Below are 24,698 nucleotides of genomic sequence, written 5' to 3' on the forward strand. Positions count from 1 at the left end.
AATATGTTAATTCTTTTTACTAATCTATCAAAAAATAGATCATAACTTATAGCTTGATATATTGAGTTATATTAGGGAATTGAACTCATGAGACTCGCTTGGGATTAAATTTGAGAATTCTTATACAATGTAAGCCATTTTAATCATCTGACCTCGATATATTAAGTTAAATTTAATGTTGTTTCATGCTTGCTTATATTTTTTTTTTCTTTTAAATGTATCACAGCTCTAATTTCTCTCTGCCACTTATGAACTATGGACACATTCTTTTAGGGCAAAAATTTGCAAATAAATTATTAGAATTTTAAGCAAGGAAAGCCTATGAAGAAAGAAATTGAAGTCTCTACGATTGCTCTTTGTGATCAGTAGATCGTGTGCATTTCTTCATGGCTTGCAGTACTACATCCGTCACCATCAGAGCATCCACGCTGCCAAATTGATTCTGCAAGTTTAATGCTACAACTTAAACCCACAAGAGTACTACTCAAGTGAATACCTACCTATATTCAAGAGTATGTGATGTGTTCGTGTATATGTAACAAAATCCTAGATATATGGAATAATAATACAAGTGCTCTTCTAACTTAGATGTTGATGCATGCTCTTCGATTGGATGCTCATAACGAAGTAGCGTAATGCTTAAACCAAATATTATATTAAAAAATTAATAAATTACTATAGAAAATTTAGGCTATATCACTTTACGAAATACCGCTTAAAGTCATGTCAGTATTAAATAATATGGTCATTTTTGTTATATTTGGTGTCAAAAATTATATACATCAGTATTTATGCTGCTTTTAGTGACACTTTTAACGCAGGTGAAAGATTTTGCAGACAATAGTACCAACTTGTTGTGGATAAAGTTTCGTGAAAACAAAGAAACTTCGACCTCTGAATTCTAGATGGTCCACCAAACTGGATGCAGAGCTACGGCGTGCACTCTTATAAATGAGCTTCTCTTGGTGACTTCGCACTATTTTTAAAAAATATATAATTATGTTTCAGATTGTGATGTCTTCTTTTAGAGTACTCGTACTCGTGGTCGATGCCGTGTTCTAAGCTCATATTATTGCTGGATTTGAAGGCCTTGTATTTCCTATTCTTTCGATATCTTTGTTTTCTTAATACGGTGGGTGTACGCGCTTAAATGCCAGAGCTTGTAAGAAGTCTGACAATATATATCTCTCTTTCTAAAGCTATGTGCATCAAAACTGTGCTTTTGCCATGGAGATATATTAGTTAAATGCATGCACGCATGAGGACTAACGCATGCACATAGGTACCTAGGTAAGTAGCTAGGATCTCGGAAATGTCATCTTATACTTGTTTCAAATCTACTAGACTATGAGTCTGTTACCCTACTATATTCATTCAAATGAAAGAACAAGAGAACAAAATTATCACTTTAGCGAAGAAAATTCTCTGATCTTACTTCTCCAATTGCTTCAAGGTGAAATGTATCAGTACAGGAAATATTCGCGTTTAGCACTTCTACTCCCAAGTTCTCAAATACCTCTAGTATAGAGACAAGCATACCCGGGAAGCTCTTCGTGGAGGATACATTGATGAGAAGACCCTTTTCTAGGGTTGCAACGCTTACCTGTTAATATATTTAGATTACACCATATGCTTCTAAGTTAGTATCTAGAAAAATAAATAAATTATAAGATATCATATTGGCATGCATTCAGATATATACATATATACCGTTGGCCTACTGCTATCTTCTGCAAGTTCTTGTACACATGCTGATATCTTTTGCTTCAACTGTTGAATATATTTGGATGCGTCCAATATAATTGAGGTTTTATTTTTCTGTTAGATAAACAGAAAGAATGGTAAGCTAGCTAACATCATCATACAAAGGGATATTAATTTGCAGAAGCTTGTACTAGAGTTGCAACTTAAATGGGAAGGCAATACTAGAAGATGAACCAACGGCAGAGTAAGAAGAAATGAAAAAAGAAAAGAAATTAGCAGGGAATTCCACAAGTTACCGCACTAGAGTTTGTAACAGAACGAAGAAGCTGCAGCTTCTCTTGCAAGGCCGCCTTCTTCTGCTTCTTTGACACCATCTCTCTCTCTCTCTCTCTCTCTCTCTCTCTAGATGAGCTTTTGCGTCTTATGAAAAGTTATCCGAATTGTTATACTTCGTGCTCTTAGATCACCAATTATAGTGAAGAGATGAAGTAGATCGCGTGTGTTGTGGATTACCCAAACTGCCCGTATGTGTGTGTGTGTGTGTGTATATATATATATATATACAATGGCATCAAACATTCTCTTGCCCTAGAAAGCAACAAACTAAGAACCACGGGAGAGATAGAAAGATGCCACCTTTAATTACAGGAAGGTTCCTCACAAGCCTAAACGAGTAACTTCTCAAGATTGCCACTATTCAATTCCTTAATTAGTCGGTAGCATCTGAAGCCAAGATTTAAGTTTAGACGCAACTCGAGAAGAGACGTTAAACGGTAGCCTAGTGAAAAAGGATAGAAGTTGTGAAGCCTCTATGCTTAAGTTCGACTCTTCTTTTATAATAAGTATATTAGAGAGTGATTCTATGTTATCTAACTCACTCGGCCTATAAGTTTGAATCAATAATATATACATTGCTTTTATGAGAGAGATTAGAGTGGGGTAACGCGGAGAGAGGAGGAGAGAGAGAAGAAGGGACTCGTGAAGGAGAAGAAGGATAGAGAGAAAGCGTCAAATGGCGAGAGTTGTTTGGGGCTTGGCGTGGGTGGGGTACGTGAGCGTAGCGAAGCGCGTGTTTTGGGGGATCCGTTTGTGATTTGCTAGTTGTCAATGCCTCCAAATGCCACTCACGGGCTTTGCTCTCTCTCTCTCTCTCTCCCTGGAAATTAATCGGCAATTAATTGAGCATTTATAGTAGGCTTCAAGAGTTGTAGACCTCAAAATATAGATACGGTTATATACTTCTTATTTATAGGCTGGATTGCAAAATAAGGTCATGTTCTCCAACAAATCTCCATGTTCTATGGTGCTCCTTCTCTTCCAAAGGATGCTCTCTCGAAATAAATCAATAGTAGTGGTCTGTTCACAGATAGTTTATTTCAACTCATATGAATTTATAGATTTGATATAATAGAATAATAATGAATAGGAAAGTAAATATCTAATATAGATAGTCTTCAAATTATAATTGCTGTCGTGAAGCAGAAGTTCTGGCTAATCTTAAACTTTTGTTAATTTATTTTTCTAGGAATCAGCCCAAGCCCAGACTAAGAACCAGCCCAAATTTGAGAAAAATGGGGTTACTAACTCACCTAATTGTAAAACCTAGCAGCCTACCAGTTCTTCGCCTATTCAAATGGCGAAATTAGTTCCAGTTGTTTAACATCAATATAGTAGTACGATAACCTCTTAATTGTGCTCAGGAACCAATAACGAAGTGATAGCAGCCATTCTATTGCGTGTACCACGTGCAGCCTCTCTAAGTGCACAGGATCGAAGTCAATGAAACTATTAAACAATCGACAAAAAATAAAGACATGATAAAGTCTAATCGCCTCCATATGGAGAAGTATAAAGTTGGGATTGGTTTGGAGACTTTAAGTAATGGTTAATTTTGAGATGGGAGTTGAGTAAAGACAAGCTATGATGCGGCCATTTCAAGCAACCACGACGGTGGACCAAATCCCATCACGTCCACAGGAAGTGATTAATAAGCATGAAGTCTTGATGAAGGTGGTAAGGGATCAACGTGCAAGTCGTACAATTCCCCATGAATAACTTATGGCTTCTAAGTATTTCGTAAGGGAGAACTCTGCAAGCTAAGGAAAGGCCCCATTGTTTTAGTATTGCAATGTGCTGGCCAGATCGTTGACCACATAACCAAGAGAACTACTCTCTCTCTCTCTCTCTCTCTCTCTCTCTATATATATATATATATATAAACACATATGTATATAAGGGACCTTTTTCATTTCGTGTTTATTTCAGTTCATTTCCTCGGAACTATTTTTTCGTTAAATCATATGAAACAAGAATGTGGGGGTGGTCTTTCTTTTTTGTTGAAAATATAGTACAAACATATGGGTGTTTCAGGATTTTTAGCACATTTATTGGTTATAAATATAAGAGACAATTATATATAGACCCCCTCATATATTCTTTGATATATTCCCAAAACCTCAATGCATTCTGTTAGTTATCTATTGACACTTTTTGTTACAAAAATATTTCTGTTATCAATTTCAGGTTTTATAAGGATATCTATACTTATTTTAGAGCTAAAAAGAGAACAAAGTTGATAGTAAAATAATAATTTGACATTTCTATTAACGCTTTGGGAGGTGGGAGATTTTCTATAATGTGTGAGATTAATGAGTATAAAATAAGAGAGAGATGCTCGTGACCGGGTAATAGTTTTGAAGTCTTGATGTAATTATTCCTAAATATAACAAAGAAGATCGAGGTAATGAAAACAATGGCAAAATCACTACCATATGTAAAACTTGAACGATGGTTCTAGTTAAGCACAATAAAAGTTCAATTTAGTGGCAATTAAAGCATTAATGATTCTAATAGTAATATGTTGATATCCAAATGATAAGTTGCTGAATCCAGTACATATACAGTTAATTTCTTAGTATAATTTTACCACATAATGGGTCATTTACATTTTTTTGAGTAAATTACTCTCACAAAAAGCAGTATATAGAATTGCTCACTCAATTAACAATTTCTATTAGTTTAGGATAACTCATTCCTCTTCTAATATATTATTATATAAATCATTATCTCAAGAGTGATTTTTTTGAATCACTTTCTAAAATGGCGATTTATCTCACTGACGTAACAGTTATATGATGATAATTATGAAAATTTAATAAACAGTTTAGAAACTACAGTATATTAGATTTTATTTATTTTTTTAACTCGAAATAGTAGATCAGTCAAAACCTCTGCTCATATCCCTATGAGCTTAACCACATGGACAAGAAAAATACTTAGAAGCTTCTTTGCAGACCTACATTGGGAGAACCAAATCAGCTATACTTTCTGTCCCCCTCTTTCTAATTTAAACTTAATGGCACAGAAAATTATGACGGAAACCCTAGATCAATTAACTTGTTAATCTAACCATTTATCACATCTTTAGAACAAGGGACTAAGAAAAAAGAAAAGCAATTAACTTGTCTCTAAAATGGCTAGCTCCCTGAGCAATAAAGTGGGAGGTTGGCACAAATGAGAGCAAATCAGACTATTTCAACTCATTTTATCTTTAAAATCATAAAAACTTCCCATAAATCTACATGTACATAGCATAAAGGTAACAAATAAGAGCAAATTTGAACAACCAACAACAATATATAATAGATGACTATGGAGTATGAAATCCTCACCATTATCTAGGGTCTAAATTTGAACTAAACAAAGAAAAATGTTACTTAGTTTGCTGCTGAAGGTTGATCATATGTAAAAGAGGAAAATTTTGGAAATACTTTTCAGCCAAAGTATGCATCATTTTCGTTCGTTGTGATGGAGCTATAATCTGTTGATATCGAAGGAGGGATGTTATAAGCAGATGAAGATGAGGCAGCAGATGCCGGAGGAGTGGTCGGATTCATCATAGACGATGGTGCAGCTACCGACATCGTCATAGAAGATGTCAGCAAAGCAGCATGAGCGGTAGCAATAATATTATTCGAACTAACTTGCCTGTATTTATGCTTCAAGATCTCGGTTCTTACAGCTTGGAGCTCAGCTTCTAATGCCTGCACTTGCTGCTGCAACCCCGAGATCGCCCCCATGCATCCATAAACCGGATCTCTTAATCTCAAGCTCGCTTCATATACAAGGCTATTCGCCGCATCGGCTCTTTGTGACTCGGGAACCTCCTATATAAACCAACACCAGGGAAGCTAGTTCATAGATGTCCATTTCTTGGGAGTGGAGATAAATAATGTGAAGTTGAAGGGTTATCACCATTAGCATCTTGGAGACGTTGCTCGCGCCGAAGACCTTGTGCACCGAGGCGAATTTTTGCGGCTCGTGAGGCGAGAAGTAAGGGGAGAAGGGGCACTCCTGAGCGCAGCGCCGCCGCAGGAGCTTGCAGGCGGCGCATGGGGTTATGGTGTTTAGGGTTCCTGCCGGGCCTAATCGCCTCCCCATCCGATCGATCGCCATGATGTCGGCTTCTCTCTTGATCTTCTTGCTAACCTCATCAAATCTCTCCCTGGTGTGTAACAGGTCAACGAATTAAAGCAACAAAAAAATATGTCTAGGATTGGATATATAGCTTCACATGGCTTCTTTTAGGGTTTTGGTGCAAGAGATCGATCGATATGGGAAAAGGATATATGCTTTGGCTTTGTTGAGCAATGATTTGGAGAAAAAAGTAGCGTTACAGTCGTACTCACCTTTCTGTGGACATTGAGGCATGCTCCTTGGCAATGGAGATCCAGAGACAAGAGAGAGAAGAGGAAGAGAAAGTGGTAAGATGAAATAAGAAGGAAGGAAAGAGTGCTTAAACGGCAAGGTATTAAAGGAAGTGGGCCTAGGCTTATATCATAGATAAATACAAGGGGGAAAGAGAACAATATATTGGGAAGCAGGTGAACCCAAGGATTAATGTGTATGGCTTCTTGTTTGGTTGCTGCTGCTCCTGCTGATGTCTCTGCTGATGTCTAAGGATTGTAACGTTGCAGTAGAAGCTTGCAGGCTTGGCACTTTGGCAGTACCAAGAGAGAGAGAAAGAGAAAAAAAAACTTAGAGAGAATATATTCTGTGATTTTCCAGCTCACTGCATGCCTCTAAGATATTGACTTCAACTAGGAAGGAAAGGAGGGGAGAGAAGGGCAATTGTAGTAGCTTGTGGGGATCTCAGTGTTTCGAAGTTTGCATCTTAGAGGAATGGGGATTTGATTAGTCCACAAAGAGCTTTCCATAAAATGGGATAACAAACGAAGTATAAGTAAACACATCATTTTGTTCGTAATAGCTTATTTGCAATATTAATGTGTAGACTTTCATCTCTGACAGAATTTCTTTTATTATTTCTAGCTTAGAGAGGCGTGTCGATTTCATTTATTTGGCACAATTGTTAATTTGCTCCATAAGCAAAAGCTTATGTTTTGACTAATAAGGTAGATTTCCTACCTCTTTAATTAACAACTTATCTTAAAATCTTGTTTGAAAATGTGATATTATATTCAATTAATGGTTTAAAATCTACCTTCTTCGTTCTTTCTTGCTTATGATTTTTGATTTTTTTTTCTTTTTTTTTTTTTTTTTGTTGAGAGAGAAGCTCATAGGATCAATATCTAAGAGTTACATAGAAAAAAAAAATAGAACGCTGACTCTTTGATACAAGTTCAATACTTGGCTTATAATAGATAGCCCAGTAATTTAAAATAAAGCATTATGCCTGGGGTACAATATTAAATTAAAATGAAGAACAACCCTAGAAACTCTCATGAACAAATAGCCTCAAGTCAGCCTGCAAGCTTCGTCAATCCAACAATCCAAGACACGATTATGAAAAATCTCAAAGGCATAAGAATTGAAGATGACGCCCACAAGAACAACAAGTTTAAAAAAAAAACATACAATACCCTAAATCAACGCCCCCCCCCCAAAGCAATGGCATCTATGAAACATATATTGCTAGAAACATAGTCGTTAGCGAACATATGCTATTACTATGAATGGGGCCGAACCTTCTCCCCATCAGTAAGCACGGTGAGGAGCAGCGGTGGGCACGGTGATGGGCAGTTGTCAGTGCGGTGGAGAGCAACGATCAATGTGCTGAGAGGGAAAGATGTCTCGAGCTTTTGGTAAAGGGAGAAAAATAGTAAGAAGAGAGAGAAGAGAAGGGAGAAAAGAGGAAGAAGGGTTCTCCCCACCCCTAGCTCGTAGAGGAGGTAATAAACCTCGCCGACTGCAACGATGAGGAAAGAAATACCTTTTAGAGGGAGGGAAGACCTGCCACAAACCCTAGTAGAGCTAGGGCAGGTGCACAAGAAAGTTAATTTTTGATTTATGTCTTGCCTTTTCTTTGCACCGATTAAAGAGATTTTTCTTGGAAAATAAAGTTTTGATAATAAATACTGAAAACATTAGGGTGTTATAATAATAAGGTCCAAAATTTGATGTTTGAAATATAAATACTGAAAATGGAGGGTGTCAATATTAAAGTCTTATATTTGTTTTTGGTGTACAATATAATTTATCTTTTTCTTTTTCTCCCATAAGAATCCGCAATGTCTTTCTAAAAAATAAATAAATAATGAAAAAAAAGAACAGCAATGTCTCAGTGTGCAACCATATCTGCCTTTGGTTACATGAGAACTTCTCGTACTTCCTATTTTTCAATCTTCAACGCCACTGCGTTCCCTTTTCTCGCGCGAGCTCCGCGAGCTCGTTCGAGCATCACTTCCTCTTCCTCTTCCTCTTCATCCTCTCATCCCCAGATCCTTAACCCTCTCTTTCTTCTTCCTCTCATCTAAAACTCCAATGCCATCTCGAATTGAAGCGGTCGTCTCCTCCATCGTCTCCGTCCACCCGCACGAGATCCCGGCTCTGATCCGATCCGCCTCCACCTTCTTCTTCGTGAGTCATCCCATCCCTTCTCCTATACAACCTTGTAATATTTCCTCAAACTTTCCTTGCTGATCGACGATTTGTTTGTAAATCTACCAGATCCTGAGCGCTTATTTCGTCATTCTTCCGCTGCGAGACGAAGGGGCGATCTCTCTAGGGTTGAACAATCTCCCCGGGCTTTTCTTGGGATCGCTTATCCTAACACTTGTTGCGGCTCCTCTCTCGACTCTGGTCTTTTCGCTTCCGAATCTTTCCAAATCAAAGGTATGCTGTTGTTGAAATCCAATTCTTGTTGCACTGGAACTACTTGATCAATAGATATAATGGTTTGCATGTCCATAAGTTGTGTTATATAAATTCTTTTTGTTTATTTGTTTGTATTGTTTGGATTTCTTTTTTTGCATCTGTATTTCTTGAACTTAAATACCTAGTTGAAAGAGGAATAATGGGAACACCTTGCATTGTAATAGCAGAATGGTGAAAGTGACGTTTGGGAACTTGACAACTTAGTGTAGCTAATTGTATTGGTGGTATGGTCGTCTGAATGTAGTCAGGGTGATAGACCCTAAAATGTGGTAGTTCTGTTCTGTCAGGACTCATGATTAGATTATCTCAACTTCCGTCAGTTTTGTTCGAATCATGGATGAAATGACAACTATATTTGATTTCTGTGAATCTACAAATTTTAGATTACTTGTTATTGCAGAACATAGTCAAGAAAGTATTATACTACCTGGATTCTATGGTTGGACTAATGTGGTACACTCATAAGTTACATGTTTTGCAGTTTTTCTTCTTTCTTTGTTAATTTCTACATGATGTGCTTCCAAGTGATGATTAAAGAAAATGATATAGTTACTGCCTCTAGAACATATACTTATCAGCAGAAATTGATGAGCCTATCAAATTTCAGGCTTTGGTCTTGATACTCAGATTTTTCAGTATCTCCCTTCTTTTATTCTTCATTCTCTGGTATGCCTCCACTCCTGGGCATCCGTCTTCTGCCAGCAGGGTAAGTGAATAAAGGGGCCTAAACCATCAATTTTATTGATCATAATTCTAATCCTGTTACTAATTTGAACGTAGTTGAATAGTCTTTCCTCCTGTAGATTTCAGATTCTAGCTCTCCTGGACCTGTGAATGGAAAGGTAAATATTGGTGAAAATGGTTCAAATCATACTATAGGTTGGGGCAATCATCGGTGGTTCTATATAACTGTGAGGATAAGCTTGTTCCTGTGGGTATGATTCTCAGTACTTTTTGCTAATAGTTGTTCTCTTGAAAAAGTAAAACTAACATGATTGAATTTTATTACCCCATGTAGGTTGCTTTGCTTAATCTTCTTACAATATCGTCAACTTGGGCAAGGGTAATTGATGTCATGGACAGTGAGGTACTCATCCATATATAATAGAGTTCATCATATAGAATTACAATAATAATGTCTAATTCTTCTTCTTCTTGTTCAGTCAGGTTCAAGATTGTTTGGTTTTATTGGTGCTGGTGCAACACTTGGGCAGCTCTTTGGCTCATTGTTCGCAGCAAGTATGGCGTGGCTAGGACCATGTATGCATTTTTTTCTTGGTGAAATAAAGAATAATATCTGGATAATATTCGGACCTGCTGCCTTTTTCTATCCTATGAAATTTCTTTTCCATCATTTCTAACTCTATCACAGTTTTACTTCTCTTTTCTGCTCTCTTGATGGAGCTTGCTGCACAGTCTTCAAAAGGAATCACTCATGATGCTCACCATAGTTCTGCAGAAATGTCACCCACCGGGTATATTATATCATATAACTTTGCCTTTTCAAGACATTATGAGCTTTATCGTTTATGATGGGAGGTTTGACATCATCTCTTGTTTTACTCTTTTTTCCTTTTGGCAATTTTAAAAGATCATTCCACATATTCCACCTTTATTATGAATTCCAAAAATCCTTGCAAGCTAGTATATTAAGGCCAGAGGTAATGGCCAATTTTTGACAGCTTTTGGATTTCTTCTTTTTATTTTATCTTTTTATTTTCTATATTTTCTTTCCTTTTGTATTTATTTCTTTCTTTCTTAATAAATAATTTCTTTCATTTTCCTATGTAGAAGAAACAAACAAGAACAATACCAAATGGCTGATGAAGAGACATCTTCCCTAGTTTCCACTCCTAGATCACAGATTTATGAAGTAAAATCTCAGCTTTTTGTATTGTTAGAAGGGATCTGGCTGATAATGTCATCAAGTTATCTATTATATGTGTCCTTATTTCTGTGGCTGAGTGCTGTTGTGTCCTCGTTCTTCTATTTTCAGGTATTACATTTATTTATTTTAATCTTTGTATTCTAAATGGCATCACTTGTTGTATTAAGTGTTCCTTATCTACTTGCATATATAACTCGTGATGCAATATGTTGATTCAATTTCATTTATCATGATTATGATGAGATGACTACATGCCTACATGGTGATCTAAATGTTAGAAACTTAAAAACCACAGTGGAGCTGCTTCTTTTGATTGTATGGGAAGATATATGATGGTCTTAAGTTGTCATAATCTTGAAAGTTTTCCAAATGGAAGTGTAGAAAACGTTAACCATGCATCCTGATACTAACCATCTCATACATCATGGTATTGCTGAGTTTGCTCATGCAATTCCACTTCATTTGTACCTTTTCTGGTATACATCACAATTGCTATATCTATTTTGTAGGCTTGTAGCTATTGCAAAAATTACAGCTGTTTTCTTCATTTTCCATTCCTTATTGGGATCCAACTTTAATTGAACATACAAGACTAGGATACTGATTTAGGATGTTTTCTTCACATCCTGCATTCAATTGGTGCTACTTTATCTTCTGTGGATATGCTATTCTTTTCTTAAATTTGTTAAGGAAGTTAAGATCAATATGTTTGTATTCCAATTTTATTTCATGTCGGCATCTATCATGTTCTATGCCACCCCTATTAGCAATCATTTCTTTCCAATTTTCTGGGGAAGTTGAAGACTCAAGGTCATCATGATACATTTTTGATGTCATATAGCATAATATCCTTCCTGCTGTATGTGGCCCATGTGAGCAAAATAGCTATGAAAGAAATTCTGATAGCAATTCATCTCTTTTGGTCTCTCTCATGCATATTCATGCGATCATACTCATGTTACATATATCTATCCTTTTGCACTATTGAAAATTTGGAGTTCTTTTTCTGTATTTTTTTTTTAATTATTACCCTCTATCTTCTTTTGTCACCTTTTTTCTGCTCAATTCTTTTCACCCATCTTATCTTTTTTTTTTTTATCTTGTAACTAAGAAAAGCTGACAAATTTGTTGATTACTTTATCTCACACTAATACACTACAAATAAAAACTTGTGGTCAACATTTTTTTTCTCATTTTCAATGTTGAAAATTATGGCTGTTGCATGATACTTTCATCTTTGGTATGGCTGATGCAGTCATAGATTTTACATAACAATGCAAATGCCAGCTGATGAAAAGCAAATTAACCTAAGACACAAACAACATATTGAAATGGGCACACAAATTGGTGTGTGTGTGTGTATTATATATATATATATATATATATATAGGGAGGGAGGAAGAGAGAGAGAGAGAGTAACATGTTTATTTATAAAACTTACCTATATGTTTGGCACAGATGCTATAACACTAACCTGTCTAGATGCCAATCGTTTGTTTTACAAAAGCCTTTGCTTCCTTTTGTAATTTCGTACCTTCTTCTATGTGAAATGTCAGGGTTCACCTGCAGGATACTCTGCCATGAGCTTTCTCCTACTTTGACCTATATAGTTGATCCTTCTCATTGCAGAATTCTTTTTCAGAAGATGCTATAATATATCGAGTAAGGCATTTTATTTAACATCAAACAGAAGCACTAAATATTTAGAGAAGGATAAATCCAATAGACTTGTACTAACTGGTTCATATTCAATTTAACATGCTTATACAACTCAATTTGATAAGAGTTCGGAGTGAGAAAACTTCATTTGGTTCAAAACAAAAGAACAAGTGTTGGGAAGTACTTTGGCGTGGTGCTGATCTTATAAATTTCTGGTCGTACCATCTGCTTATATTGAATCAGTTGAGAAGTTCCTTAACATCTTAAATGTAATGTGAGACACATCTGACCAAGATTGAGCATTATGACAACAAGTGCTTTTTATGTTGTTTTGTCTGGTTTTTGGTTGGATACTAGTGTACACAGTAAGAAGTTCAAAGTTCTCATATATTTGCCATCTATTTTTTGCAGAAAGTAACAATAATTGCTCTGACCGTCACAAGTCCTCTGTCCAGGAGAAGATTGTTTGCACTAATAAACAGCTTTATTGCTGTTTTTATTCTTGCTGGTCAACTTACTTTAACGGTATCTTGTTAATGTCAGAATTATATTCCTTGTGAATGCTTCTTTCTACTCTAAATTGTACTTGTTTCACAGTGACATTGTAATTTAGAATGATTGGATCTTCTTCTAAAATTTATTTGCATAGCATAGAATTGTTGTATCAGAAACAATATGTGGGGTGTTTTAATTTTTGAATTTCACTGTTCCTTGCATAAACTTACCTTTACCTACTGCCGTTAACATTTGAACACCCTTCTGAAGAGATGAAACCTAACAACATAGTCGACTCCTTTTTCTTTCTTTGTTGAATTAAATCCAAAGTTACTGACAGGGAGAAACATTTCCCACATAAAATTACCTATCTTATCCCAACTGAAAAATATTAGTTGTGAATCTTATGCAGTATTCTAGATGAAGAAAGAAAAATTGCAAAGCTTTCTTGGCTTAGTGGTTGCTATAGGAATCTAGATCCTTTCTTCTAGCAATAGAAGTCCATTCATCATTGATGCAACATTACATTTCAGATTATCTTCATTGTTTCTGAGCTTACTGGTGCTAAACATGAGGGACAAAAGTGGATATTTTGGTAAAAGGAACTAAAAAAAAGTTTGGAATTGTTGAATATGGTATGAAATTAGTCAAAAGAGAGGATTGTGCACAAGGTAACAAGAACCTTTTAAACATTGATATGCCTGTAAATATTTGGTCTATGCTCTTCAGCAACGCCAGAGACCTTTTGATTCCTTGGCTGCATAATCTTCAATAAGTGGATTTTGTCAGATGATAGAATGATCAACTACCATCAGCAACAAGATAAACTGAGAAAATTCATGTCGTGTACCTGTTGAATGACTTAAAATTTTCTTCTTTTTGTCAAATTTCCATGTGGCATGTTTTACAGCTGTTTTAACTCTTATAACTACTTGACATTCTTACTGGTGCTTCTAGAAACCTTCTTATTGAATAACTGGGTAGCAAATTTAGGTTTGTTTGATTTTCGCCAATCATCTTTGCATACAGTAGTCAAGCTAGATGACCCCATCAGATTGATTAGTTCTGTGATTATTCCTAATTCAGTATTATTTGATAGCAAACACCATATCTAGTATTTCTGTTTTCCTGATAGGATTTCTCTAATAAACCTGCCAGGGACGCATGCTTACAGTTGCTGGTGTTACATTTGCTATTTGCTCGGCCCCATTTGTTGCAATTTCTAATATGATTGCTCTTGCTGTATGGCCAACGTGGATCTCTGTGGCTTTTTCAGAAACTCTTCGGAAGGTACAAAGTGAAAAATAAAATTACTTAATTTAAACATAATTCATGCTAGCAAGCATCCATTTAAACATAGTTTGTTTAGTCAGAAGTCTACCATTTTGCCTTGTACAATGCTGTTTTGAATCATGAAAACATATTTATAAGCCAGCCAATTTCTTTTGAAATTTACTGTATTGGGCTCATTCATCAACTCCAATAGGTTCCATTGGATATTCAAAAGTGCTAATTTCAAGGGATGCTGATAATTTTGAAAATCTGACATGTGTCAATAAATGTTTCTGCAACATTGTCTTCCATGCAGGTGACAACGTATGTTTTAACAAGACCTGGTCGGGAACTTTTGTTCACAGTTGTCTCGCAGGATGAGAAATACAAAGCTAAGGTGATAATTCTACCTTGCAGTTCTAGATCTCTGTTGCTTTCATAAGAAGAAAAGTTCAGTACAATAAGGAAATGACTCAAAATGATATTGCAGCACATGAATTCAAAGGATTGTTAGGTAGGAGCGATATGACTGGCACAGAAAATTGGAGCATTGATGGCTGTGCCAAAACCAGAAATTAGCAACCTCTTCATTTGATATATTTCTTCTTAGAATGTATTGATTAGACCGCAGTACCACCACCCATTAGCATGTTGCCACCAGAAGCAAAACCCTGTATTTCTTCCAGTGATCTCCTAATTGTTTCAGAGCAACTAGAAAGAGGTTCTTTCTATTTTGTGGCGCATATTGTATCTTACAAAAAGATATAAGATACAAAAGCATATTTCTTGTCCTGAATAGAGAAATTGTCATGACCGACTATCTTGAAAGAAGTGTGTGCCTTAGCTCGTTGTGGATTACAGGAATTTCTGTCAATTAAGAATTACATCTAGATCTAGGTCAATAGGGAAAGCAGAAAAATGATGATTCTGTGGTATAAAGTTGCTTCACATTAAAGTTTAAAAGGCACACAAGAAAGAAGGGAAGAAGGTAGAAGAGGAGATTGGAAAAAAAATAGCAGCATGAACTAATGTGATTAGGTTAGTGGACTTTCTATCTATTTTGTTAAGAAGCATTAGTGGCCAGGAATGTAGTGAACGACTAGATAGAAAATTAGAAGAATTGGCTGGTATTAATAGATATGATATAGGTTCTGGAGTTTGTAAGTGTCATTTAGCTATTTTCATACCTCAAAATATTATTATACCCTGAATATTGGTTCCAGGTCTGCATAGATGTTATCGTTCAGAGGCTTGGTGATGCAACTGCAGCTGGAATATACAAGTTACTCTTTGGCAATATAAATGGTCAAACGTCTATGGTCTCTCTCTACGCGTTGCCTGTATGTTTATATGCTTCTTGTCTATCTTTGTTCTGACAAATTGTATTGTCACGATGCTAGATTATCATATGCTTGTTTTTTGAGATTGTTTTTTTTAGCATTTTTCATGTCAATTCATTGAAAACAATTACTAGAATGTTCCCCTTTAGAAGTACATTTGACTTTGCTGTAGTTTATCATTCAGTGAAGCTTCGATTACTATGGTTCTACTGATATATCAGAACAAATTCTGGTGTGACATTTATTAACTCAATGTAAGAGAAACTAAGGTTTCGAAATTTGGTATCGGGATGGAAATCAATCGTTAGAAAAAATAATACTTATCGGCCATATCGGTTGTATGATCGTATCAACCGCTTGTATCGGATCGGATTATTTTTAATTACGTACAATTCTAAATATTATTTAAAATACAGAAATATTTCTAAAAATTTATAAATAACAAAACAATAAGAAATAAAAATTAGTTACTTAAAACTATAATAAATTTTGACTTGAGTTGGACAAATTTTTATACTTGTAAATTATTACTGCAGAACAACATGAAAAGCAACTCTCTTGTTCTATAACAAGAAAAAAATGAGTTAAAAAGTGAATGAGAAAGAAGAAATTGTTTTTGAAAGAAAACTCATCAGAGTTCACCAAAGTGTGGACTAACCAAAGAAGCTCATTAAAATGGCCACCGAATGAACTCAGTGAAGTGCAAGAATGAGAGGAGTATGTATGAGAGATAGAGAGTAAATACAAAAATTTTAAAAGAAAACAGTTGATGAATTCAATTATCAATATCTCCTAGGTTAGATACATTTTAGATCCGATCTGAATCTTAAAAAAAATTAATTTCAGCCAATTATGCTGAGTTTCGGCTTATATTGGCCGAAACTAGTCTGATCGGAATCAGTTAAGGCCGACCCAACTCTGGATCGGCCGATTTTGGTATCCATAAGAGAAACACAGATACGAAAATATGTGCTCTAAAAAAGTTCTTGACAAATCTTGATAGTACATCTACTTTTCTGCTAGCATATTATACAGATTCTCAATAGTGCTATTCTGCTTTTTCTTGATTAGTAACTATCTTTTCATCCTCCTCTTTGTAGAAATATTACGTGCATGATGCATTAATGGAACATAGAAGATCATTTCTTTTTAAAAAGTTTTATAGTAAATATGGAAGTCTTGCATTAGACGCTTTAATTAGTAGTATGCTAAATTGGCATTATATTATTTGAAGCTCTAATCCCAATCTGCACAGTGTCATCCATTTATCATGTAGAAAGTATGCCAACCAACTGGTTTAATCCAGTGGTTTTTTTTCAGTATGGAGCTAATATAGGATTGTAGGAGATCTAAAGTATGAACGTAGAGTAGATGAGACAACCGGGAACTGTAATCATGAACTGGTGGACAGCACCATAGTTTGAAATGCGGTTTTTATGTGATATTTGCAATAAATCTGATCCTTTACATTTTAATGTCAGCTGTGCTTCTTGTGGCTGCTGACAGCATTTTATTTGGGTCGGCGCCAAACAAACCTTGCCAAGTTTCAGGCTGTTTCCATTGCACAAATTCCTTTATGAGAGCCAAACAGGTATTATCGGTCGTTTATTTCAGTTGCTTGTTAAATATGTGGATAGTGAAGATTAACATTCTTGCAATCTGCTTTGTAGGAAATGAAAAATTGAAATGCTCAGCGTAAGTTACAGAAAATGAAAATACAACAATAGTGATACCATTACGTCCATGATGTTGATCCGAACTATACCATCTAGGTTTGGTTGTATATACCTGAAAAGCTTATTCTTCTTTTATAGAACACAGTTCAGAATCCTTGACATCAAAAGGTGATGCTTGCTCTTCATCAGTATAATTTGAATTTTACTTGTGAAACCTGTTGGTTCAACTAAGCAATATTGGGTGTATACGGTTGAGTGATGAGCAAATACTACCATTTAGGTAAACAGTAAATCTAGTGATGAAAGATTTCCTCAAGCACAGTATTGAAGGATCATCGGTCAAGTGATGGTTGAGTTATCACTTGTCTTATTGATAGAAGAGAATCCCATGCAAATAGGATCTCAAACAAATCCAGACTAATTCCATAATTATAGAACTACATTACAATATTCTAATATTATTATTATTATTTCTTTGTACAGATACCGAGAGTCCGAGAGACCGAGACTGATAAAAACTTTTTCATATGAAAAGATTATAGTAGAGATTGATTTATCATTTTGTCAGGGAATGAGTCATCAAAAGCTTATTACGTGTTCGTGATCAAATTGTGGATGCTCTTACAAATCCACTCAATCAACTCACTTCAATCAATTACAGTTCACTCAATTTCGACTAGATCACAAATAGATCCAAACTAATTCCATAACTATAAAACTACATAATAATGCTGTAATATTATTGTTATCATCTCTGTGTATAAATAACGTGGCTGATGTAAACTTTTTCATATGAAAATATTATACCAAAGTATATCTTCCTTCTCATACAGAGCAGCTAAAATTGAGTTGCAAGTGGGATACTTTGCTAATCCCAGCGTCTGTGACTTCAAGTTTAGTCAGCATGTTATGAAGGTTTTAATTGGCATGCCACTGTTTTAGCAATACAAGAGCTCAGTCTTTCAGTAATTAGAATCTCATTCCTGTGACTTGCAAATTGTAACTTTTTACAACTGTTTATTCACCCGCACAGTATTGTACTTGTATCAGAGTGATGAACCACACACGAGAGAGAGAGAGAGAGAGAGAGAGAGAGAGTAGAAACATCGTGCTAAAATTTTGATAGAGTTTTATATATGTTGTGGCATTTTGTGAGATATGATGGCGGAGTAGTTAGGATTTGACGAAGACCTGCACGTGTATTATTGAAGTTATTTCATGATCTTGGATTTATGTAGTGCTTTTTAATAAAAACCTGTCAAACGTGTCTTCATCCGCAAGCAATTGCAAAGGGTGGAATTATGCTCGAGTAACAACATTTAAAAAGGCATATCGCAAGGAATTCTGAAATAAAACTTGATGGAGGATATAAATACCGAGCAATGTGTTCTCGTGCAGTAAAAAGAAAGGCAAGACTTCTAATATAGGTTGATGCAGGCGTACACCACGATAACGCAGACAATCAGAACCAGCAGCCCGGCAAACGAAACCATGATCTTTGCGACAACTGACGAGTTTTGACTTGGAGGTTTCAGGGTGAACGGCGTCAAAGCGAGACCGGATATGATAGCCGTGAGGAGGACCAACACGAAGAGCTTAATGAGCAAGCTATCGATTTCTCTCCCGGGATTATTTGAATAAATAAACACCAATATGGTATAGTACGCTACAGCCATTGTTCCGATGCACATGTTCTTATACTCCTTCATTATTTCGCAGGCACGATTTGCTCTTTGGGCTTCCGGAGCTCTGTCCTGGAACTCCCAGAACACAAAGAAAGCAGATGCAACGAGCAGCAGAGTGAAGGAAAGAACTACCATCCCTTCCAGGAATTCAGCGGCCAGCGTCGTCGCTATCCAAGCCAGCGCGACTAGCATCGCATAATTGAGAACCTTAACGGTAGCGAGCAAGCAGCCCTTCGTGTCCTGAACCCCGAACCTCAGCGGCATGCAGGTTATCATCATGGAACACAGACAGAGCATTGATGCAAAGTAAGTTATAGCTAGATCAGCTCGTGATGGACGGAATTCGCACGGAGAAGTTACGGCGTGATCAGGTCGAGGCGCAGGCGCTTCGGACGAAGAAGAATTCTTCAGGTATGAGACGATTAGAGCTGTTTGCACGGTGAATGCGGCCGCATTGCTTAGCTTGGAGAGATCGAAGCCGCAATCCATCTCCGACTCATAAGCTTCGTCGTAGGCGGTATCATGACGTTCGCGCTTTCGCGAGCCCATGTAGGCAATCATGCCGACCACGACGAGCTTTTGGATTGGAACGATGATAGCTATGGTAGCATTCACTTTTACGAGGAATAAGAGGCTAGAATATGTAGCTGCAAGAGCAAGGCCGGTGAGGAATATGAAGCTTGTAAGAAGACGACGGTGGAAGTGAGTAGAGCACATGAGCAAAGCTAGCAAGGTAAGTGCGGATAGAGCGGTTATCATGCTGGATATCCCCCAGATTGGCCAGAGGATCTTGTGGTGCAGCTTGATCTCATCACGTACCGGCATTGAAGTTACTAACATGCCTATAAAAATGGCAGCGACTGCAAGGAAGAACTGCATGATTCGCTTCCCCAACTGGGCCTCCCACAATTCATTTGCATTTTGGTTTCCATCAATCTGTACAGATTCATGTTAATATATAGGAATAGGTTAGTGACCGTTGCCACTATACTAAAGTATTCTTCTCAACCTGAAATATTGCGACTAATGCCACACACACACACACACACACACACATATGTATATACATGCGGCCATTGTGGTATGTTTCTGTTACCTTGTTGTATCGGTTCTAGTAGAAATAGCTACCATATCCAAATGCAGGGGAACTTTTTAAGAAAAGAAATTACAAATAGATATATGTTGAAATCCAAGCAATATTCTAGCTTTATTTAGTCCTGGAAGTCCCTACACAACAATCTAACAAGAGGAATTAAACGCATATTCTAAATTAATTAAGAGATGGATCAAGAAACACGACATAAAAGTGATGACTTCTTCTAATTAGGATGTTTTCATCCTGCAATAAAATTATCATTAATTCGGAGCCCCTTTTTTTTGCTCGAAGAAGAACCGAATTTGCTACCTCCTATAACAGGAAGCAGTGTTCATACAAATTGAATCAGATCAAAAGCACAAGCATATTTATACTCCAAAAACAGTGCATGAAAGTAAAAGAGAACGTGAAGAGATGCACTATAAGCTAAGAGAGGTTGAGTTTACCACACGAATACGGTTTTCGTTCTCCATTAGAGGGAAGAGCGTGTAGGAGATGTTAGCAAGAACTAGGAGTATATATTGGGAGAGGAGAAGATGGAAGCAGGAAAACGCGAAGAATGTCTACGCTGAGTGAGAGGAGTAGCGCCGAACTTGGTCAAGCAAAAGGCTAAAGGAAGACCTCGCCTTGGATTAATAATTTTTTAAGCAAGAGCCCCAGAGATTTGACTTGGAATATTTATTTCGAGTCTTTTTAAACTATCTCTTAATTACAATCTCGTCGGTCTTTATAATATTTAATGTTCATGACAACTAACGCTATTTATCTTTCATTTTGTATTTTATTTATGTGTGCTCTTTGGGCTTGCCATAATATTTTTTCCTGTTGCGAAGTTATTTTTTGCTAAGTAGTAAGTAGTGAGGACTTGTTCAATCTACCAATTTTTTTTTCTTAAGTGTCACACTTGTAAATATCTAGTTAAAATAAATAATCTCTCTCCGCAAGGTGCAAAGTGCAAAGTGATACTTTCAAGAGGGAGTCTTATGAGAAGTCTCCTTAAAAATTGGTAGTAACCATCTACCGCTGCCAATTTTTTCCACGGCTTTCATTCTTCACTTTCACACACTAGATTTCAATACACACCTGCATCCATTGATGGAATATTTCTATATAAAAATAAAAATAAACTAGCAGTACTGATAGAGTGAGGATATTAATTAGCTTGTCACTAGCATGGTCAATTGACTGTTACAATTTAGTGGAACCCTAGTCTGTCTTTATTCTGAAAGTAATCAAGAAGAAATCGTTGCAGCTCCAAGCTAAGAAACCATTGAGCTAGATTTTTGCACAACCTAATCGGATTTAAGCAGTAAGTTGTTGCTTGGTCGATTACTAGCCATAACAATTAACAGGAATGTGAAATTTGACTTGGACGATTTCTAGTCTTCGCTTCTACATGATTCGCGGAAGCCAACTCAGACGCGGTCTGAGCTCAAGTTCATCCAAATCGCGTAGACTTCAAATGACCATATAAAAACTAATCGTAGGCAGCTTCCGCGTGTTCCAATATACAAATTTACAATATTAGGTGTTGGAATTCCTTAAAAATTGTATTCCTTTTACAGAAAAAAAAGGTGTATTGACTTACTATTCTTATACATCTAAAACGTGTCTACCTTCTCGGCACAGTGTTGGCCAACTAGACATAATTATTAGATCCGATCCGTCCAAATTTGGCCCGAACTCGTCCGGTTTTAACTGAGCTAAGCTCAGCCCGAGTTCGATTTAGGCCCAGTCTGACTCGAGCCCAATATAGTAATGGCAACATAGGCTAAGCTTTTGCCCGTCCGACCCGACCTGAAAGCCCGATTCACTATTCTCATCTATAACCTAATCCATAATGTATACATATTTATATAATTATTTTAGTTTTACATTAGATATTTAGTAAACTATATATCAATATATATGTATGTTTTCATAAAAAATAACTAAAATATCTTTATATAAGTCCATTAAACTCAACCCAATAAAATATTTTAACCCAACCGATATGTAATTCCATCTAATTTCAGGCATGCAATAAGTTATTGAGCTTGAGCACCACTAATTAGAGATGATGTTTCAAGCTTGGGAAAAGGGATTCACAATTTTGTCGTATGAAAACTCGTCCTCTGTTCATCGATTCATTCCGCGGCGCAAATTCTAAAAGCATATTTGTCTGACTTAGCGAACTGAAACATTTGAGTAGCTAAACAGGTTCGAGTTAAATAGCAATGATTCTGAGTCCAGTGGAGGAGGCAATAGCGAGCGGGCCATCATCTGATATGCACAAGTTCGCTCGTGAATATAAACTAGGCAAAGTTTCAAAACAGATATTTGCACGTAGCGTCCTTTACATATGCAAAATTATTTAAACCGAAAATTCACTAATATACCGGTAGTTACATGAAGCACTTCACCCAAATTAAAATATTTGCAGTTAACACCCTGTGTTTATGCAATATTATTTGAGCAGAAAACTTTATCTAAATTGAAGAAATTTGCATTTAGAATTCCAGATTTGGGATATTATTGAACCTAAAAATCACTTATACACAGGGGCGTTTAAATAATAAGCTTTTTAAAATATACAACATGTTTTAAACCAAAAATTTACATATATAGGGAGTTAACTGAAAACTTCATCAAAATTAAAAGAAATTTGCATATAGCGCCTCATATTTGTGGGGTATTATTAAATAAAGAAATAAGAAAAAAAAGTAAAAAAAATGCAAACATAGGGTGTTGTATATGTTTGATAGAACATAGGGTGTATATATATTTGATAAAACATAAGAGGCATGTTGTATATATTTGACAGGGTGTGATTTGCAAATGTAAAAAATGCACTGTGTATATATATATATATACTCGACATGTTTTCTGTTTTTCTTCTTCTTTTTGTTGAGAAAATATAGCTTTTCCCTTTGTTTCTTTACTATGTTTTCTAACAGCTAGTTGTTTTTGCTGCTATTCAGTTAACCTTTTTGCACTTGTGGTATGATTGTGCTGCTCTATTAAAAAGAGAATACTTGCATTACTCTGTAGATCTGGATTTTAAGTAGAAGACAACGAATGTTATGCCAGAGGAAAACAAGATACCTTCATTGCATGCCTAAGAGAAGATTAGTCAAGTAATATTTGGATATGCCAACAACCTGCTCTACTTAATTTACGAAGCTTTAAACCGAATACTCAGATGTAAATACATGGGTATGCTTTTGGAGACCGCATACAAAAAGTTTTTTAGGTCAAAAATTTTGTTCGCACCTAAACATCGTACAATATTGTTTAAAACCATAAATTATTGTATTACAAATTAAAAATATATATAGGGTGTCAAAAGAAAATTTGTCAAGAATTTAAAAAATTTGCATTTAACACACCCTATATTATGCAATATTAATCAAACCATAAATTCTCACATATATTGGCGTTAACTGAAAATTTCACTATAATTAAGGAAACTTTCATTTAGGACCTTGTATTTGATCAATATTATTTAAACCATAAATTCACACATATATGGGAATTTCACGATAATTAAGGAAATTTCATTGAGGACCCTGTATTTGTGTATTTGTCCAATATTATTTTACCATAACCTGACCAGAAATTTTATAATTTTGCGTTTGGCACCCTATATTTTGCAATATTATTTAAACCATAAATTTACACATATATGGGTGTCAAATGAAAACTTCAAGATAATTATGGAAATTGTTATTTAGGACTCTAAACTTGTCCAATAACATTGTACCACAAATTCACTAATATATGATGTTAATAGAAAATTTATTAAAAAAATAAAAACATTTGCATTTAGCACCCTATATTAAGCAATATTAACAAAATCATAATTTCACACATATATGGGTGTCAAATGAAAACATGACGACAAATTAAGAAAATTTTCATTTGGAACCCTGTATGTTGCAATATTATGAAACCATACAATCACTAATATAGGGTGTTAAATGAAAATTGACCAGAAATTTAAAATTTTGCATTTAGCTCCCTATCTTATGCAATATTATTTAAACCATAAATTCGCACATATATGGGGTGTCAAATGAAAAGTTCACGATAGTTAAGGATATTTCATTTAAGACCCTGTATTTGTCCAATATTATTTTAGCATAACCTGACCAGAATTTTAATATTTTGCGTTTGGCACCCTATATTTTGCAATATTATTTAAACCATAAATTCTCACATATAAGATGAAAACATCACGATAATTATGGAAATTTTTATTTAGGACCCTAAACTTGTCCAATAACATTGTACCACAAATTCACTAATACAGGATGTTAAACAAAAGTTTATTAAAAGATATAGAAATTTGCATGAAGCACTCTACATTAAGCAATATTAAAAAACCATAATTTCACACATATGTGGGATGTCAAATGAAAACGTGACGACAGATTAAGGAAATTTTCATTTAGAACTCTGTATGTTGCAATATTATTAAACCTTAAAATCACTAATATAGGGTGTTAAATAAAAATTGACCAGGAATTAAAAAAATTCACGATCATTTATACCATAAATTCACACATATATGGGGTGTCAAATGAAAAGTTCACGATAATTAAGGAAATTTAGTTTAGGACCCTGTATTTGTCCAATATTATTTTACAATAACCTGACCAGAATTTTAAAATTTTGCGTTTAGAACCCTTTATTTTGTATTATTATTTAAACAATAAATTCAGACAT

General features: G+C 35.5%; 4 protein-coding genes across 9 annotated transcripts; 1 reads left to right on the forward strand and 3 right to left on the reverse strand.

The window, feature by feature from the left end:
- Nucleotides 1-241: 241 nt before the first annotated feature.
- LOC140761518 (transcription factor bHLH61-like) lies at nucleotides 242-2,211 on the reverse strand. Of its 2 annotated transcripts, none has more exons than XM_073098878.1 (4): nucleotides 2,001-2,211; nucleotides 1,711-1,818; nucleotides 1,517-1,603; nucleotides 242-442 (listed from the first exon to the last, which is right to left on the reverse strand). In XM_073098878.1, the coding sequence occupies exons 1-4, from the start codon at nucleotides 2,076-2,078 to the stop codon at nucleotides 344-346; spliced, it is 372 nt and encodes a 123-aa protein (XP_072954979.1). In that variant the 5' UTR covers nucleotides 2,079-2,211; the 3' UTR covers nucleotides 242-343. The 2 variants fall into 2 exon arrangements, with proteins under 2 accessions (XP_072954979.1, XP_072954978.1); XM_073098877.1 differs by having other exon boundaries at nucleotides 1,436-1,603.
- Nucleotides 2,212-5,242: 3,031 nt separating this feature from the next.
- LOC140761417 (LOB domain-containing protein 15) lies at nucleotides 5,243-6,700 on the reverse strand. Of its 2 annotated transcripts, XM_073098728.1 has the most exons (4): nucleotides 6,393-6,700; nucleotides 5,959-6,208; nucleotides 5,692-5,870; nucleotides 5,243-5,617 (listed from the first exon to the last, which is right to left on the reverse strand). In XM_073098728.1, exons 1-4 carry the CDS (start codon nucleotides 6,404-6,406, stop codon nucleotides 5,548-5,550), a joined length of 513 nt encoding a protein of 170 aa, XP_072954829.1. In that variant the 5' UTR covers nucleotides 6,407-6,700; the 3' UTR covers nucleotides 5,243-5,547. The 2 variants fall into 2 exon arrangements, with proteins under 2 accessions (XP_072954829.1, XP_072954828.1); XM_073098727.1 differs by having other exon boundaries at nucleotides 5,243-5,870.
- Nucleotides 6,701-8,309: 1,609 nt separating this feature from the next.
- LOC140760970 (uncharacterized) lies at nucleotides 8,310-17,394 on the forward strand. Of its 4 annotated transcripts, none has more exons than XM_073098098.1 (14): nucleotides 8,310-8,583; nucleotides 8,674-8,838; nucleotides 9,488-9,586; nucleotides 9,684-9,815; nucleotides 9,899-9,967; nucleotides 10,044-10,140; nucleotides 10,253-10,355; nucleotides 10,672-10,876; nucleotides 12,839-12,952; nucleotides 14,081-14,212; nucleotides 14,511-14,591; nucleotides 15,418-15,513; nucleotides 17,041-17,125; nucleotides 17,205-17,394. In XM_073098098.1, exons 1-14 carry the CDS (start codon nucleotides 8,488-8,490, stop codon nucleotides 17,231-17,233), a joined length of 1,503 nt encoding a protein of 500 aa, XP_072954199.1. In that variant the 5' UTR covers nucleotides 8,310-8,487; the 3' UTR covers nucleotides 17,234-17,394. The 4 variants fall into 4 exon arrangements, with proteins under 4 accessions (XP_072954199.1, XP_072954197.1, XP_072954200.1 ...); XM_073098096.1 differs by having other exon boundaries at nucleotides 8,311-8,583; nucleotides 15,418-15,534; XM_073098099.1 differs by having other exon boundaries at nucleotides 8,311-8,583; nucleotides 17,016-17,125.
- A 1,134-nt stretch (nucleotides 17,395-18,528) lies between these two features.
- Nucleotides 18,529-20,578, reverse strand: LOC140760972 (uncharacterized). The gene is made up of 2 exons (XM_073098100.1): nucleotides 20,438-20,578; nucleotides 18,529-19,831 (listed from the first exon to the last, which is right to left on the reverse strand). The coding sequence occupies exons 1-2, from the start codon at nucleotides 20,462-20,464 to the stop codon at nucleotides 18,629-18,631; spliced, it is 1,230 nt and encodes a 409-aa protein (XP_072954201.1). The 5' UTR covers nucleotides 20,465-20,578; the 3' UTR covers nucleotides 18,529-18,628.
- Nucleotides 20,579-24,698: the final 4,120 nt, after the last annotated feature.

Source organism: Typha angustifolia, chromosome 6 (assembly GCF_048772165.1).
Source record: "Typha angustifolia cultivar Huaian chromosome 6, ASM4877216v1, whole genome shotgun sequence".
NCBI classification, from domain to species: Eukaryota; Viridiplantae; Streptophyta; class Magnoliopsida; order Poales; family Typhaceae; genus Typha; species Typha angustifolia.

Excerpts from the sequence above, each read along its gene's own strand:
- LOC140760970 (XM_073098096.1), top strand. The coding sequence starts at position 8,488 with ATGCCATCTCGAATTGAAGCGGTCGTCTCCTCCATCGTCTCCGTCCAC. Across the intron at positions 10,356-10,671 it reads GCAGAAATGTCACCCACCGG|AAGAAACAAACAAGAACAAT; the intron begins GTATATTATATC and ends TTTCCTATGTAG. Across the intron at positions 15,535-17,040 it reads TCTCTCTCTACGCGTTGCCT|CATTTTATTTGGGTCGGCGC; the intron begins GTATGTTTATAT and ends GGCTGCTGACAG.
- LOC140760972 (XM_073098100.1), bottom strand. The coding sequence starts at position 20,464 with ATGGAGAACGAAAACCGTATTCGTGTG. Across the intron at positions 19,832-20,437 it reads ACGAAAACCGTATTCGTGTG|ATTGATGGAAACCAAAATGC; the intron begins GTAAACTCAACC and ends GAATCTGTACAG.
- LOC140761518 (XM_073098877.1), bottom strand. The coding sequence starts at position 2,078 with ATGGTGTCAAAGAAGCAGAAGAAGGCGGCCTTGCAAGAGAAGCTGCAG. Across the intron at positions 1,604-1,710 it reads AAGATAGCAGTAGGCCAACG|GTAAGCGTTGCAACCCTAGA; the intron begins GTATATATGTAT and ends ATATATTAACAG. Across the intron at positions 443-1,435 it reads ACCTTGAAGCAATTGGAGAA|AATCAATTTGGCAGCGTGGA; the intron begins GTAAGATCAGAG and ends TTAAACTTGCAG.
- LOC140761417 (XM_073098727.1), bottom strand. Across the intron at positions 5,871-5,958 it reads ACGTCTCCAAGATGCTAATG|GAGGTTCCCGAGTCACAAAG; the intron begins GTGATAACCCTT and ends TGGTTTATATAG.